General features: G+C 49.7%; 6 protein-coding genes across 6 annotated transcripts; 3 read left to right on the top strand and 3 right to left on the bottom strand.

Annotated features, from left to right (window-relative positions):
* Positions 1-124: 124 nt before the first annotated feature.
* FVEG_11159 (CMGC/CDK/CDK8 protein kinase) lies at positions 125-2,330 on the bottom strand (the record flags this gene model as incomplete). The annotated part of the gene is made up of 2 exons (XM_018900326.1): positions 125-1,419; positions 2,228-2,330. 2 exons carry the CDS (start codon positions 2,328-2,330, stop codon positions 125-127), a joined length of 1,398 nt encoding a protein of 465 aa, XP_018758585.1.
* Positions 2,331-3,086: 756 nt separating this feature from the next.
* Positions 3,087-4,721, bottom strand: FVEG_11158 (actin-like protein 2). The gene is made up of 3 exons (XM_018900325.1): positions 4,577-4,721; positions 4,071-4,490; positions 3,087-4,006 (listed from the first exon to the last, which is right to left on the bottom strand). Exons 1-3 carry the CDS (start codon positions 4,596-4,598, stop codon positions 3,276-3,278), a joined length of 1,173 nt encoding a protein of 390 aa, XP_018758584.1. The 5' UTR covers positions 4,599-4,721; the 3' UTR covers positions 3,087-3,275.
* Positions 4,722-4,785: 64 nt separating this feature from the next.
* Positions 4,786-5,858, top strand: FVEG_11157 (hypothetical protein). Its single transcript, XM_018900324.1, has 2 exons — positions 4,786-5,028; positions 5,096-5,858. The coding sequence occupies exons 1-2, from the start codon at positions 4,912-4,914 to the stop codon at positions 5,762-5,764; spliced, it is 786 nt and encodes a 261-aa protein (XP_018758583.1). The 5' UTR covers positions 4,786-4,911; the 3' UTR covers positions 5,765-5,858.
* A 65-nt stretch (positions 5,859-5,923) lies between these two features.
* Positions 5,924-7,489, bottom strand: FVEG_11156 (hypothetical protein; the record flags this gene model as incomplete). Its single annotated transcript, XM_018900323.1, has 2 exons — positions 5,924-7,342; positions 7,397-7,489. The coding sequence occupies 2 exons, from the start codon at positions 7,487-7,489 to the stop codon at positions 5,924-5,926; spliced, it is 1,512 nt and encodes a 503-aa protein (XP_018758582.1).
* A 356-nt stretch (positions 7,490-7,845) lies between these two features.
* FVEG_11155 (hypothetical protein) lies at positions 7,846-9,055 on the top strand. The gene has a single exon (XM_018900322.1). It carries the CDS (start codon positions 8,053-8,055, stop codon positions 8,884-8,886), a length of 834 nt encoding a protein of 277 aa, XP_018758581.1. The 5' UTR covers positions 7,846-8,052; the 3' UTR covers positions 8,887-9,055.
* A 1,775-nt stretch (positions 9,056-10,830) lies between these two features.
* Positions 10,831-13,841, top strand: FVEG_11154 (hypothetical protein; the record flags this gene model as incomplete). Its single annotated transcript, XM_018900321.1, has 4 exons — positions 10,831-12,383; positions 12,527-12,677; positions 12,745-13,335; positions 13,404-13,841. The coding sequence occupies 4 exons, from the start codon at positions 10,831-10,833 to the stop codon at positions 13,839-13,841; spliced, it is 2,733 nt and encodes a 910-aa protein (XP_018758580.1).
* Between the last annotated feature and the right edge of the window lie 160 nt (positions 13,842-14,001).

The raw sequence follows: 14,001 nt of genomic DNA, 5'->3' as shown, positions 1-14,001 counted from the left end.
AACACGAAGGTGGGTGCGCAATCTGGCAGTAAACCATCGAAGGGCGAATAAATGGTTCAGACCGAATGATCGATGGGTAAATGACCTAAGGACGAGCAATCCGTCTGGCCCATCCCCTGGATCCCTATTCCTTCTGCCTCTTGGCAGGCCTTATTAATGAGTCATCCGGTAATCCACTCCGCTTCGTACCCGGAAGGCTACTCGTCCGTATATCGTTATCATCTTGACTCACACGTCGACAAGGATACTCGTTCTTGCAGCCCTCGAAACAATTCGCACTGACACGGTCACCGGTTGAGAAGAAGGGAGATTGAAGGGCTTGTGCAGCTGTGAGACGCTTTGAGGGGTCGTACTCTAGAAGACCGGCGAGGAGCTTGTAGCCTTCTGAGCCGAGTGAGGCAAGTGGTGGTGTGCCGCCGGGAGCGCTGGTGTGGTTGATGGTGCTGTAATACCACTTCTCGAGGTTCGAACCGCCTGGGGGAGGGGGCGGTGGGTTGCGGGATCCGTAGTGGCCGTGGTGGTGATGAGGATGATGATGGCTGTGATGGTTATGGTGAGATGATGCCATGGAGTTGGCGAGAGTGTTGAGTTGGTTGTATTCGGGCATGGTAGATAATAGAGGCCATTTGTCCTTTGTTGGGACACCCATGATTTCGATAATCTTTTGCATCTGGTTGCGTTGAAAGGGAACCGTCTTCTTGCTATCCATTTTGGCTTCCTCTCCTTTAAATATGGGCCTCAAGGAAAGAAGTTCGGCGAAAATACATCCGACAGCCCACATATCGATGGCAGGCGTGTAGTGATATGAACCGAGAATTAGTTCGGGGGCCCGATACCAGATAGTAACGACAACTTTATCACCGCTAAAAAGTGAGTGAAGTGGTTTATCAAATCGACGTGCTAGACCCAAATCTCCGATCTTGACTTCGCCTGATGAAGTGACCATGATGTTGGCTGGTTTGAGATCACGGTGAAGAACCCAGTTGATGTGTAGGTACTGACATCCGTTGAGGAGTTGGAACATGATACTTTTGATGGTTGCCGGGGGAATCGGATGTCGTGGCTGTTGTGTGTGATGATGGATGATTTGTAATAGATCATGTTCGGCATACTCAAAGACCATAAAGATACACTTGTCCTCAAGCATAATTTCGCAAAGACGAATAACATTGATGTGATGAAGTTCGCTGCAAAGACTCATCTCACGGATCGCACTCTGAGAGATGCCCGTGTAGCTGATCTGTTCACCTTCCTTGTCGGGCTTGAACTTCTTGATAGCGAATTCACCCACGGGCTTGCCATTGCGGCCAACAGCCTTGTAGACCCGTCCATAGGTACCCGAGCTGATGAAGCCGATGATGCGGTAACGATCTGTGATTCGGACTTTGGGCTGATACCCAGTTGAGCGATCGTGAGGTTCTACATGACGTTTTTGGTAAGCGTGAGCAGGAAACCCGAGGCCGATGTGAGGACGGAGAGGCATCGCCGAGGATCAAGGCTTGAGTCTCGGTTGGTGAAGTGTGCGTTTAACCACTCGGCATTGGCACAGAAGAGATGAATGAGCGAGTGAGATGACGATGGTGAGTGATTGAGGCGAAATGTGAAAGGCTGGTCGAGGTCCACAGATGCAATGACAAAAAAGCAACGGAAGCTTGTCAGACGCCGAAGACGGAAAAAAGAGAACGAGACACCGAAAGATTAAATAAAGTGCTGACGATGACAAGACAAGACAAGACGCTTCAGCTGATGAGACTTTTAAAAAGACGTTGAGTTTGTTGATAGCTCGGAAGAACCGAGACTGAGCTGAGACTGGGCTGAGCTGAGTTGAGGAGAGTTCGAGTCAGGCAAGTCGTTGTTCAGAGTCGATCGACACCCCAGGATAATCTTTTCCCTCTTTGGACAAGTATGCGGCGCAAACCCCGAGTGAGGCAAAAACAAGGGAGACTCTAAAAGAAGAGGAGAAAGACAATAAAAAGAAAAAAGAAATCAGAGCAGCTGATGAACAAGATTATGTACGTGGAAATTGAGAATGAATATTGAATGGACACGGAAGAGATACAAAATGCATGCAACAGATGCGCTAGACTAGTGCAGTGACCGATATAGGAGACAAGGAACGTTTAGATAGGCGATGTATATGTTCGTGAGATGTGACAAACCCCAAAAAGATGAGAGAATTGGATTGGATTATTAGAGGTAGAGAGAGAGGGAAATAGAGCAGACTCACCCTCAAAAGACGCCTGAACACTCCGCTTCAAACTCCCCCTGACGGCACCCAAGCCAACGGATCCCGGGCCCGAAGCCCCCGTCGGCGGATTCGTTACGCTCATTTACTTGCGCCGAGAACCCTCACAAAAAAAAACGGAACGGTCCTTCCGAGCACTGTCTCCTCTCTCTCTGCCTCTGCCTCTCTGTCCCCGTAAGCGGGATTCAATGATTTGCGAGTGGAGTATCACCCACAAGAGAAGGAGATTGGATGTGCCCGTCCGTACCCGTAGTGTATCGTATCAATTCGAAAAGGAAAAGGTTTCCCCGCGCGGGGAAATAAAGGAATAGATACCGGAGGCGTAATAGAGCGTAGGTAATAGATTCTCGCCTCCTCGTCCTAATGCACGACGCGTGAGAGTTGATAGGATGCGCATACGAGTGTGTGTAATCCCGAACTGCGCCCTTTTTTTGACTTTGGCGCTGCAGACTCTAATAAAAACGGCACTGCGCTGTAAAGTTTCTGGGGAACTGCAGCCGTTGTACTTCAGTTTCAGTTCAGTCTCTTGCGGCGCGGATCGCTATTCCTTTGGGGGCAGAGAGACGCGATATGGGGTAATCGCTGCGGAGCCACCCTGTGGAGATTGGGAATAAGATGGTTATGAGTCTGTGATGGCGATCGGTTGCGCTGGCGATGGGAGGGTTTGCGACACGGGATAAAGGTGAGAATGGTGTTTGGTATGATTGAGATTCATGCCTCGTGTTCTGGAACTTTGCGACTGTTTGTCACATTTCAGTGATGACTAAGCTCGCTTTATGGTGTCAAGCTTGTTGGTGATGGTTACATTGGACACTCTTCTGGAATCATCATGAACTATACTTCTCATGCTATCGCTTTCAATGGTCTCATCATTGAAAGCTGTCTGAATTGGTCAATTGGCTCAATTGACATCAGTCAAGACCCCCAGTCAAGACAACATGATCTTCATAGCGTCTTTTCTTGCTGTCTACCACAAACTAACTTGAACGCAAAATACCTTCCCCTCTAACAATTGTTCAGAGGTTTTCCCTTATCGCGGTCCCAATTTCTCAAGCACTCTAGTACCCTCCTCCTCCCACTCCGCCTTAGTAACCCACATACTCTCCTTGTCCGCCATAATGTTGGCCAACACCGCTCCACCAAGGAACACCATGTGTCGACGTCGCGGAGGATCTTCTATCCGCACCTTGAACTTGCTCAAGCGCTCAGGGTTGCCCTGCAGCGCCCGTGTGAGCCACAGCTGCTTGAGCTCCTTCTCCAATCGCGACGGAAGACCGGGATACATGCTGCTTCCGCCAGACAGGACAATAGCCTTGAACAGCGACGAGCGGATGTCCACGTCGGCGGATTGGATGGTATTGAAGAGGAATTCGCCCAGGCCGGGGGATTCGCTGTCGACGAGGTGAGGCTGGAAGAGACACTCGGGCGCCTCGAAGCGCTCGCTGCCGACGCGGATCACACGTCCGTCCGGCAGGGTGTAATCCTCGACGAGCACGGTGGTATCCTCGCTCAGGCGCTTGTCGAGCTCGAGGTCGTACGACACGTAGCATAGCTTCTCCTTGATCTGGCGGACGGTTTCGAAATCGGCGGTTCGGTTGAGGGCGTAGCCGCGGCGCAGCAGCAGCTTGATGAGGTTGCGCGTGACGTCTCGGCCGGCTACGTCTAATCGCTTCGTGAGGTGGTTGAGCACCACGGATTCGTAGACGGGCACAATGTGTGTGACACCATCGCCTGAATCGACTACGACACCGGAGCTAAGACCTACACCGCATTGATTAGCAACCAACTCTTGCGCAAGAAGCATTGAGCTTCGGGGGAAACCCACCTTGAGCGTATAGAGCCAGAACGGCCTGGATGGCGACGTAGACACCGCCAAAATTATATCTATCAAACATAACCTCGCACATCTTCTCTCGGTTCTTAAGAGGGTTCATAGGAGGCTCCGTCAAGAGGATCTTCTGGCCCGTAGGATCGACCTTGAGCTTCTCGTAGAAGGTATAATCCCAAAGATGTTCCATATCGTCCCACTTCTTAACGATGCCGTTCTCCATGGGGTAGCTGATCTGGAGCATTGTCCTCGCGGCGGCAGCTTCGTCACCGCACATGATATCCTTGATGACAACATCGCTATCGGTCTGCTCCTCGGAACGAAGGATCGGTCGGCCTACGATGGAGGGGTATTGATGCTCGGGGAAGTTCTGCGCGGCATATCCGACCTTGAGGAAACCGGTACCTCCGTCGAGGACTAAGCGGTAGAGGTTCGAGGTCAGCTTGCGTCAGGGGAGAGATGGGGGAGCTTCTGGAGCTTGCGGGGGGAGGGGAGGAGCTTACCAATGGGTGGAGGGTTAGACATTATAGCGATGGACCACGACGGGGGGATGTGTATTGGGAGGGTTGTGAGGCCGAGGAGGTGTAGTGTTGGTATATGGGAGCTTCAGCTTAGAGGAGGTTGAGGTGGTCGTCAGTAGTGGGGTTCAGTGGCCGACCGTCGTCAGAGGTGGCTGAGGCGGATCACGTGGCGCCCCGCGAGCTGTTTAGCTTCCGTCCTGTCGACTAGAGACCCCTCTCAAGATAAGTGAGAGAATTAAGTGTAGGGACAGTTTTAGAGCTTCATCAAGCTATATACATATTACTTTGCGTATCGTCGAGTCTTTGTGTAATCCATCATGTCCGAGCTCCGTTTCCTCCGGCGGAATCTCCGCATCCTCGTCCTAAACCCAAACTCATCCACCATCATGACAGACGGAATGGCCAACGCCATCCGCCAAATGTCACTACCAGACGTATGATACACAGACTGCTAAAGGCAAAACAGTCGTAAATTCTACACAGGCTGATGTGTCACAAAAGTCAGTTGAGATCTATACCTACACAGCCCCTCCCCACTCCGCCCCAGACAGCATCAACGACCAGGAGGGCATCGACCGCAGCACGCAGGCCGTCCTCGATGACCCCAAGATCGAGGAGGAGCTTGAGTCGGATAAGTACGACGGCGTCCTCGTTGCGTGCTTCAGCGTCCATTGCCTGGTGTCAAAGTTGACTAGGTATCGACATCTTGCCGTGACGGGTATTTTTGAAGCGAGTATCCTCACGTCTCTTTCGCTCATGGCTGCGCCGGACAATGCAGGTAAATGGGGAATTGTCACTACTGGGAAGTGGTGGGAGGATCACTTGTCGCATGGTGTCAAGAACTTTCTTGGACAGCAGAAGGATGGTGTGAATAACAAGTTTGCTGGTGTTTTCTCGTCTGGGCTTACGGCGGGCGACTTTCACACTGTTCCTCCGGAGAAGGTAAGGGAGAAGCTCAAGGAGGCCACTCGAAAGTTGCTCAATGAGGGACAAGTGTCGGTTGTGCTCATGGGATGCGGTGGTATGGCTGGTCTGGAGGAGATCATCCGATCGACTGCTATTGAGGAGTACGGCAAGGCTGACGGTAACCTTGTCTACATCGTTGACGGAGTCAAGGCGGGCGTCATGCAGTTGGAGCAGATGATCCGCAGCAAGAAGATCTTCCGGTAAATCAGCAAGCGCCTCGTTCTATCTGTAGAGCCATATCTGCGACTGTCTAGTACGCTGCTTGAATACAAATAAAGAAATCTTTCCGTGTGTGTACCTCACGCTTGATACAGTCGTGATCGTTTACTGACGATAAGTCGAGGCAGCATTTGTCGCAGGCTTCTAATCAACGCGCCTTGTCCTGCCCCAAACCTCAGCGACATCCTTCTTGCCCTTTGTTTCTGGCACGTTCCAGAACACAAAGATAGCAGATCCAGCGGCTAGACCTGCAAAGATGAAATAGACCCATCCGTGGCCACCCAGCAAGTCGTTAAGAGCTGAGTTTACGATTGGGAAGAATTGAGCGACCAGGAAGGTCGCTGCGTAGTTAGCAGCGAGACACCAACTCTGCGTGGCGCCAACAGCCTCTTGTCCGACTAGCTCGGAGGAGATCAGGAATGGGACCGGGCCCAGACCAACTGCGAAGAAGCCGACAAAGGCCACGACAGCGATGGCTGAGAGGATCTTGATTCCAAAGATGATCGAGATGGCTAGGATGAGAGCGCTGCTACCCTGTCCAATAATCGAGGCAAGGAGGCAGGTCTTGCGACCGAGGCGATCTGGAAGAGGAGCGCATGCGATGGTAGTGAACAAGTTAACAACGGAAACGAGAATGGTGAGCAGCGACGAAGAAACAGGCAGTAGGTCAGCAAGAAGAGACACGGAGTACATGATGATCGAGTTGACGCCGCAAAGTTGCTGAGCAAACATGATTCCCACCACAGCGACGATTGCAGGTCTGGTATCAGGATCTTTCAGTACCTCGAAGAATCCAAGATGCTCAGTCCGGCCCTTTGATGGTGATTCGGAGGCACTATCCGCCTGAAGCAAGCCATCTTCCTCGGAAGCATCACGATCATCTGAGTCCCAAGTCTCAGTCTCCTCATGAATGTCGTAGCCGTTTCCACGTATCCTTTGCAGGGTCCGCCTGGCCTTGGGTGCATTGCCCTGTGCCGCCAACCACGATGGACTCTCTGGGACAACGAATAGACCCAAAGTTTGAGCTGTCGCAATGAAGACTCCAGTAGCGAGGATCCATCTCCAAGCAGTGCCGTAGCTCAGGAAGAACCCCATGGTCTGAACCACCAGGATACCAAAATTGATCGAAATCTGCGTCATAAAGCCAAACAGCCCACGTTCCTTGGGTGGTGCAATCTCGCTGATGTAAAGAGGGACAACGACAGTCGACGCTCCAGCACCGATACCAGCGAACAAGCGACCGAGCGCCATGACGAAGACGCTTCCTGCGACGGTCTCAACAGCTGCTCCGAACAAATAGAGAAGACCTGTGATGCGCATCGCAGGAAGGCGTCCGCGCTTCGATGAGAAGGGTCCAGAGGCCAAAGCTCCCAACAGCCCACCAAGCATGAAGATGGAAGATACCGTCGCAAACGAAGCCTCGTCCATAGGGATACAGTGCGGCATGAAGCCGGAACCAGCATCGTCGTCTTTCGGCTTGTAGACCAGTCCTTTGATCTTGTCGAGGGCGGAGATCGATTTCTTACGGCATGTAATGACATCCTGGGGTGCGTTGAGTTCAGCCTAAGATAAGTTAGTTAGCCTATGTCACGACGATTTGAGGTTTAGGGAACGTACCAGGTGAAAACCGAACTGCAACGACCCCAGGGTCGTGATGGCGATGAGCAAGATCAGATACCCGCTGACATCGCGGAGTCTGATACCGGCCATGTTGGCGGTCGGATATTTCGTCGATAGAATGGGTTGTGAAGGGGTAAGGTTGAGGGTTCGAGGTGAGGATCTGGGGTAGCTTGAGTTAACGTTAGCTTGCCATGGGGGTGGGTCCATGTGTGCTGTGGCGTGGACTACCCCTGTTTTCGATCCCCCTGCGTTCATCATGACAGTGGATTGGAATGAGAGTTTCCAAATCCGGCTTATCGGAGGACAACGAGCTGATTGACCTTTATCTGAGTATCTAGGTGTGATATATTAAGAACTTTTGAACCGAGTCTTTTCAGGGTATGATCTCGTGTTGGTTTGACCAATGTTGAGCTGCTGTGTTACGTATGCATGTTGGTTCCTTATCACCAAAATGATGCCGATTACCCGTGAGCTCAGCAATGATGAGAATTCTGTCTCTCAAAGCTTTGTTGTTGCAGATACGTTAAATACGTGCCAAGCCCCAGTTAGTTCCCGTTCCTATTGAACTTATCAGAAATCCAACTTATATGATTCGCTGCTGTAAAAAGCCATTATACTTTGTGTAAACAATTCGTTCCCTAACTACCCTGAATATGTCAGAAGTACCCATCCCTGAAGAGAAACTACTCTACTTCGAAGAGCGCAACAACGATCAGAATGAATCGATAATCTTCTTACATGGTGGGGGAGGCAGTCATGTTGAATGGAAATCGGTTGCTCCTCAGCAATCACTGTCCTCCTACCATCTAATTCTCGTCGACCTTCCAATGCACTCTGGATCCTGGGACATTGGGCGTCCTCTCACACTCGCATCAGCTGCTGATGAAGTATTTAAAGTCATTCAGAATCACGCACACGGCGGAAAAGCACACGTTGTCGGTCTATCTCTGGGTGGTTTTATCGCTCTCACTCTCACATATCGCCATCCTGACGTCGTATTGTCGACGTTCTCAACAGGTGCTTACCCATACAGAGGAATGTTTAAGTGGTTCATGGAGCACCCGATGGCCATGTCGATTGCGAATTGCATACAGAACATTCCCGGTGTGCTCGAGGCATCGTTCCGACGGCAGGGAATTGACTATGAAGAATGGCTTGCCGAAGGGAAGAAGAACCATTCACCTGAGAGGTCCAAGGCGATGAACAAGGAGCTCAGTGCCTTTAGTATGGATGACGTCAAAGCTGTTGCAGACTCTGGGGTCAGGACTTGTGTTATTGCGGGAGGGAAGATGGACCAGGTGGATCCTGTACGAGATATGGGTGTTATTCTGAGAGAGGGAGGAGAGAAGAAGGGAGTTAAGAATGAGGCTGTCGTTGTGAGGGATGCTTATCATCCATGGCATTTGCAATTGCCAGAGTTGTTTGCGGCTGGGATTGCTGATTGGGTCCAGGAGAAAGAACTGCCCAAAGAGTTTGAGGTCTTGTAGCCTGGTCAATTTAAGTGCAGTTGGACCCGAAAGGAACAAGGGCGTTAGGGGTATGCCACTTCTGTTGCCATTACGTGTAGTAATATTCATTCAATAGGTAAGAGTTTCACTCTAGGACGAGTTGTTTATATTGCTTTCAAAGGTTTGACAGAAACCTGCAGCAGGGCACCTTCTGCATGAAATGAGTGGAGGGCTGACAGGACTTGCATGATCTTACACTCGCATCAGCCGCATCATGCGGGGTGCTATGATATCCCTCAAGGCAGACCTAATCTTTTTATTCCCTTTTGTTTTAACAGCAGATCTTGAGAATGAGGGACAATCCTCCGACCCGACATTGAGATATCAATACCTTAATCACTGTCACAGGACATTCATCAAGATTGAACCGAGAGTTAAGAAAGCCTCCGAATGTTTCAAAAGGTCCAAGTTTGATGGCATCGTTCGACAGCTGAAATGGCCCTTCTCATCCTCAGAAACGAAAGAGCTTTTGGTTGAGCTGTCTCGACACAAGGAAATCATCAGTGTTGCCTTACTTGCCGACACAATGCGAAAGGTCCAACTGTCGCTTTCAAATTCCGATGATATAGACAAGAAGATTCTGGCTTTAGGTGAGGTGGCAAGAAGGATTGAGATCAACACCACGATAGTTGTCAACAAACGAAAAAGGCGCATCCTAAATCATTTTATGAAAGCAAATCCACAACCCGCACTACAAACAAGTATCAAGCTTCGCCATTCCATGACTGGGCTTTGGTTGACCGAGTCGCCGACTTTTATTCGCTGGCTCGAAACACCAGGCTCTAAGCTGTGGTTGACTGGCATACCTGGAGCGGGAAAAGCAATCTGCAGTTGGCCAGTGTGGATATGAAAGAGGAGATCCGGAGCGCGTTGGTATCTAAGGCTGATGGGATGTAAGACCGCCAATAACATACATCATGAGCCAGAATAACAAGATCCAGGTTCAAATGGGTAGTTTGCCAGCTTGACTACCTGTGCAACTGTGCTCACGACCAGGAGCGCCGCGAAGCTTTAAGCAAGCTCCCTCCCGACCTACTTGAGAGTTACCGCCGCCTCCTTGAGAAGCTCAATGACTGCTCTCTTGGAGTGCAAAACATGGTTCAAATGTGTCTTCACTTCATGGCTGTAGCAGAGCCAAAGTTGACGATAGTTGAGCTACAGCAGGCGGTCTCAACCCTACGATCGGAGGAAAGCTAGACCAAGGCAATACTGTACCGGAATACGAAATTTTGAATAGGTGTAGTAGCCTCATTCGGAAATCCCCTGATGGAAAATACTTCGAATTCGCCCACTTCTCTGTCCGCGAATTCCTGGAAGACGAGAACGCAATATGCCAACATGCCGGGATTGAAAAGTACTGGATAGCTCAACATACCACAAACTCGCTTCTTACTTCGCAGTGTCTGCGGTTTCTTCAAATGGAGAACTTTGATAAGTGGCCCAGCGAAGAAGTTTCAGCCACTGCATATGGCTGCTGCTTTGAATCTTCCAGAGGTATGCGGATTTCTGATATACAATGCTTCAGATGTGAACCGGAAACTCGATGCAGCAACCCTTCTCGACCTTGCATTCATGTCTATTTTGGCAGTTCCTGGACTGCCAGAAACGAGCGGGAAAAATGAGCTATATCGCGATCTTCTAACCAATGGAAGAAACCAGTTCCTGCCCTCATCACAGCGGAGAAATATGACGATTGACTGCCTGATAAACGCTGGAGCATATTCTTCAGATCATCTGATACCCCCCAACACGCTCTCTGTCTTCTCTATAACCTGCGTATTTGCATCGCTATTTAATGATATGTACCCTGTAATTCGGTGCTTGTCTTCTTGAATCCTACCGTCTGTACCTGTCGTCAAGATTCTCCAAGAATGGCTCGTGGCTACTAGTACATCAAATTATGTGGCAGAAGTGTCGACTCGCATGCTTTTGAAATTCCTCAGTTCAACTGGAGCCTACAATAACGACTGGGGTGCTGAGCTGGGTATCATTGTTTGGAGTTGGGCTCAAGAATGCGACTTCTCCCTGACAAGAGACTTGAGTTTGGTCGGTTCTTGTGGCCTGATGTCGGATGACGCTTTGGTTTCCCAACTGGTCTCAGCTATTTGCAGCGAAAACACCGAGTTGCTCAAGTACTGTTTTAAAGATAGGCGACTGAAAAATCAAGTCCGATACTCGGGATTGGTCAATGGGCTCTTACACCTGGCAATCAAATACAACGCCTTTGACAACTTTAAAGCCTTGGTTACTGCAGGTTTCGATCCCTATACCAAGAACGAGGAAGGAAAGCTACCGATTCATTTGTGTGAGCCTCATGGCAGGCTGCGCCTTTGCAAGGTCTTGAAGCATCTGGGAATATGTCTTATGAGCCAGGACAATGAGGGCTACAACATCTTGCATTACTGGGCTCAGGACCGTCCCTTGGACTATCAGTTTATCCGTGATATCTTCGAGTTGGATGCAGAAGAGGCGATTAAGAGGCTCCAGTCGAGGTCACATTATGGTGATACGCCTTTGATTGTGATATTCGAAAGTGCCGGAGAGAGCCCAAGGAGCGAACACCGCGATCTTGACTTGAATAAGCTATGCCTTCAAATTCTAGGCTTTTTGCAGGGATACCGCGGAGCAAAGGGCGTCGACACGGGCTTAGGGACTGAACAAAGCGTTTATTCTCTGAAGGGAACCTTTACCGAGTTCGAAAGTATGATAGGAACTGAACCAACACCATTACACAAACTGAGAGCTTGGGTCTCTTTTGACCAGGTGCAGTTACTGACTAAGCTTTATCCAGAAGCTCTTACTTCAAGAGTTGATGGTAGATTACCGCTTGAGAGGTATATCACCAATACGCTCGACGATCGCGTGTTCCTAGACAACGATATCATAGAGGCCCTCCTCCCCGACAACATGGACGACACTGGATCTAGGGAAACCCAAAGCTTGTGGAGCTTTATGTGTTGCCTACCTGAAAATGAGGGGTTTAATAAAGAACAATACACCAGATCAAAAGAATTCGGAACCATGATAAAAATCGTGTTCGGAATCGGAGCGATGTGCAACCATGAGAAACAGTTCAAAGAAAGTGGACTGAAGCTACTACTGTCCAATTACCAATTCTCGCTGATGCCAACGATTCGCGATGCTATTCTGCAAACCAATTACTGGGATGGCCTACAAAGCTCTGACGAAATATCCGTGCTGTTTCAAGATGTGATAAAGAATGCCAAGCTCGATATGATACGGCTACTCAATGAAAATGGAGCCGACCTCCATCGCAGTGTCGATGGAAAAACACCTTTTGGAATTGTATTCCATGCTCGCGTGGCGATTGATCTTTGCAACACCGAAGACGGAGCTACAGCTCTCAGGAAGCTATTGGAACGTTCCAGTGTTGAAGAGGCAATGAAGGAACCCCTCGAAATAGATAGGGCGTCGCCTCTCATACCTCAGGCAAGGCGGCGATTTGAGATTCGGGTGTGAGTTTCCATTCCATGAAGCAATAGATGTACAGAACACGAAAGGTCTTGAGATATTGCTTGAAGAAGCAGAAAAACACCTTCATTACATTGGGTAAGCAGAAGTAAGGTAGGTGTAGGGCAAGTCACTAACCGTCGCACAGATCTCCAGAAGCCTTCAAAGATGTATTGAACCGCTTGTTTCCGATGGAATTCACTTGTGAAACTAACTGGAAGAGTTGGAAATATCGCGCAAAGATGACGGCGCTACACATCGCTGCGTGGAATGGGAACAAGAAGGCAGTTTCACTTCCGGTAGATAGGGGAGCGGATATCGATGCAGCCGACTCGAATGGCTGGACACCACTCATATTTTCGCAAGACGCTAGAATGGCACAGCACTTGGTCTCGCTTGGGGCATCGAAAGCTGCAGCGTGGAGGGTCGGATCACTCCCGTCATTTACTGTTCAATAAAGCGCACCCTGTCAGTTTATCACGGTTACCAAAGGAGTTCTTCGCTGTATCAGACCCGCCACGAGTTTCGACAAGATGCGACACATTACAACTTACCCCTGAAACTTTGAACAGTTTGCATGAGCTCAACCCTGATCTGATGAGGGAGGATGAGGCAGGTCGGAGTTTGATGCATTACGTCTTGGGCGAAGAAGATCTAGTTGACTGGATATTGGAGCGTGAACGAGATCTGGGCGGAACGACACCTTTTCGGTGGCATCTGGAGTGGTGTGAATTTTCTGGTCTTGCCCTTCTAACATCCTCATTCGAGCGACTTCGACAACGAATGTCAGCTAATCTATTCTGCGAAGTCCTGAATCTTGAACCATCGCGCGGCTGGAGCCCTTTATGCCATGCGGCCGCTTTGAACCGTGTTGATATTGTCGCGAATTGCCTTGAGATGGGGGCTGATATCAACTTTGAAGGTTCCTGTTTTGGATCAGCGCTTATGAATGCGAGTGTTTGCGGGAGCCTGAATCTGTCAAGCTTCTCGCCCGCAATGGAGCATCGCTAACGTACATGAGCAAGGATGGCTTCAGAAGCTGTTTTCTAGTTGCTGGGACAGCAGCTGTCAGGGAATGGCTTCTTTGTGGTCGGTTCATGGAACAGAAGCGCCTTGCAGCTGAGGATGATGCGGACTTTGTTCAGGAAGTAGTTCCGTGGGGTGGATATATAGAAGCCAAGGTGTTGCTTTACGGCAGAAGAGCCCGGTGGCGAGAAGAATCGACTTTAGATTATGCGAAGAGACTGTCGAAGATGAAGAGGAGTTGGCAAGGGAAGGTTGTGCGAGTGAATGTCGAAGAAACGGACTCGAGCTCGGGTACAGACTCAGATACTGGATCAGAAGGGGAAACGAAATCGGATCAGATGCAGAGTTTCATGAGGCGGATCGGTGTTCTGAGAGCGCAAGATTCCTACTCAGAGTCAGATTCCGAGTTCGACTCTTGGTCGGATTCGTCTTCTTGAAAGAGAAAGCAGTCAGAACAGCTTGAGATGAAGGAAGGAGATGCGTAATATACCATTTTTAGATGATGGCTTTTGTCTCTTTCATCTTGGACGACTGTGTTTGCAAGGGAGCACTTAGCTTGAAGTTCAGCAGGCTGTTTGGCATATGAAAGAAAGTGAA

Source organism: Fusarium verticillioides, chromosome 9 (genome assembly GCF_000149555.1).
Source record: "Fusarium verticillioides 7600 chromosome 9, whole genome shotgun sequence".
NCBI lineage: Eukaryota > Fungi > Ascomycota > Sordariomycetes > Hypocreales > Nectriaceae > Fusarium > Fusarium verticillioides.
This window is presented reverse-complemented; position numbering and strand designations above follow the sequence as displayed.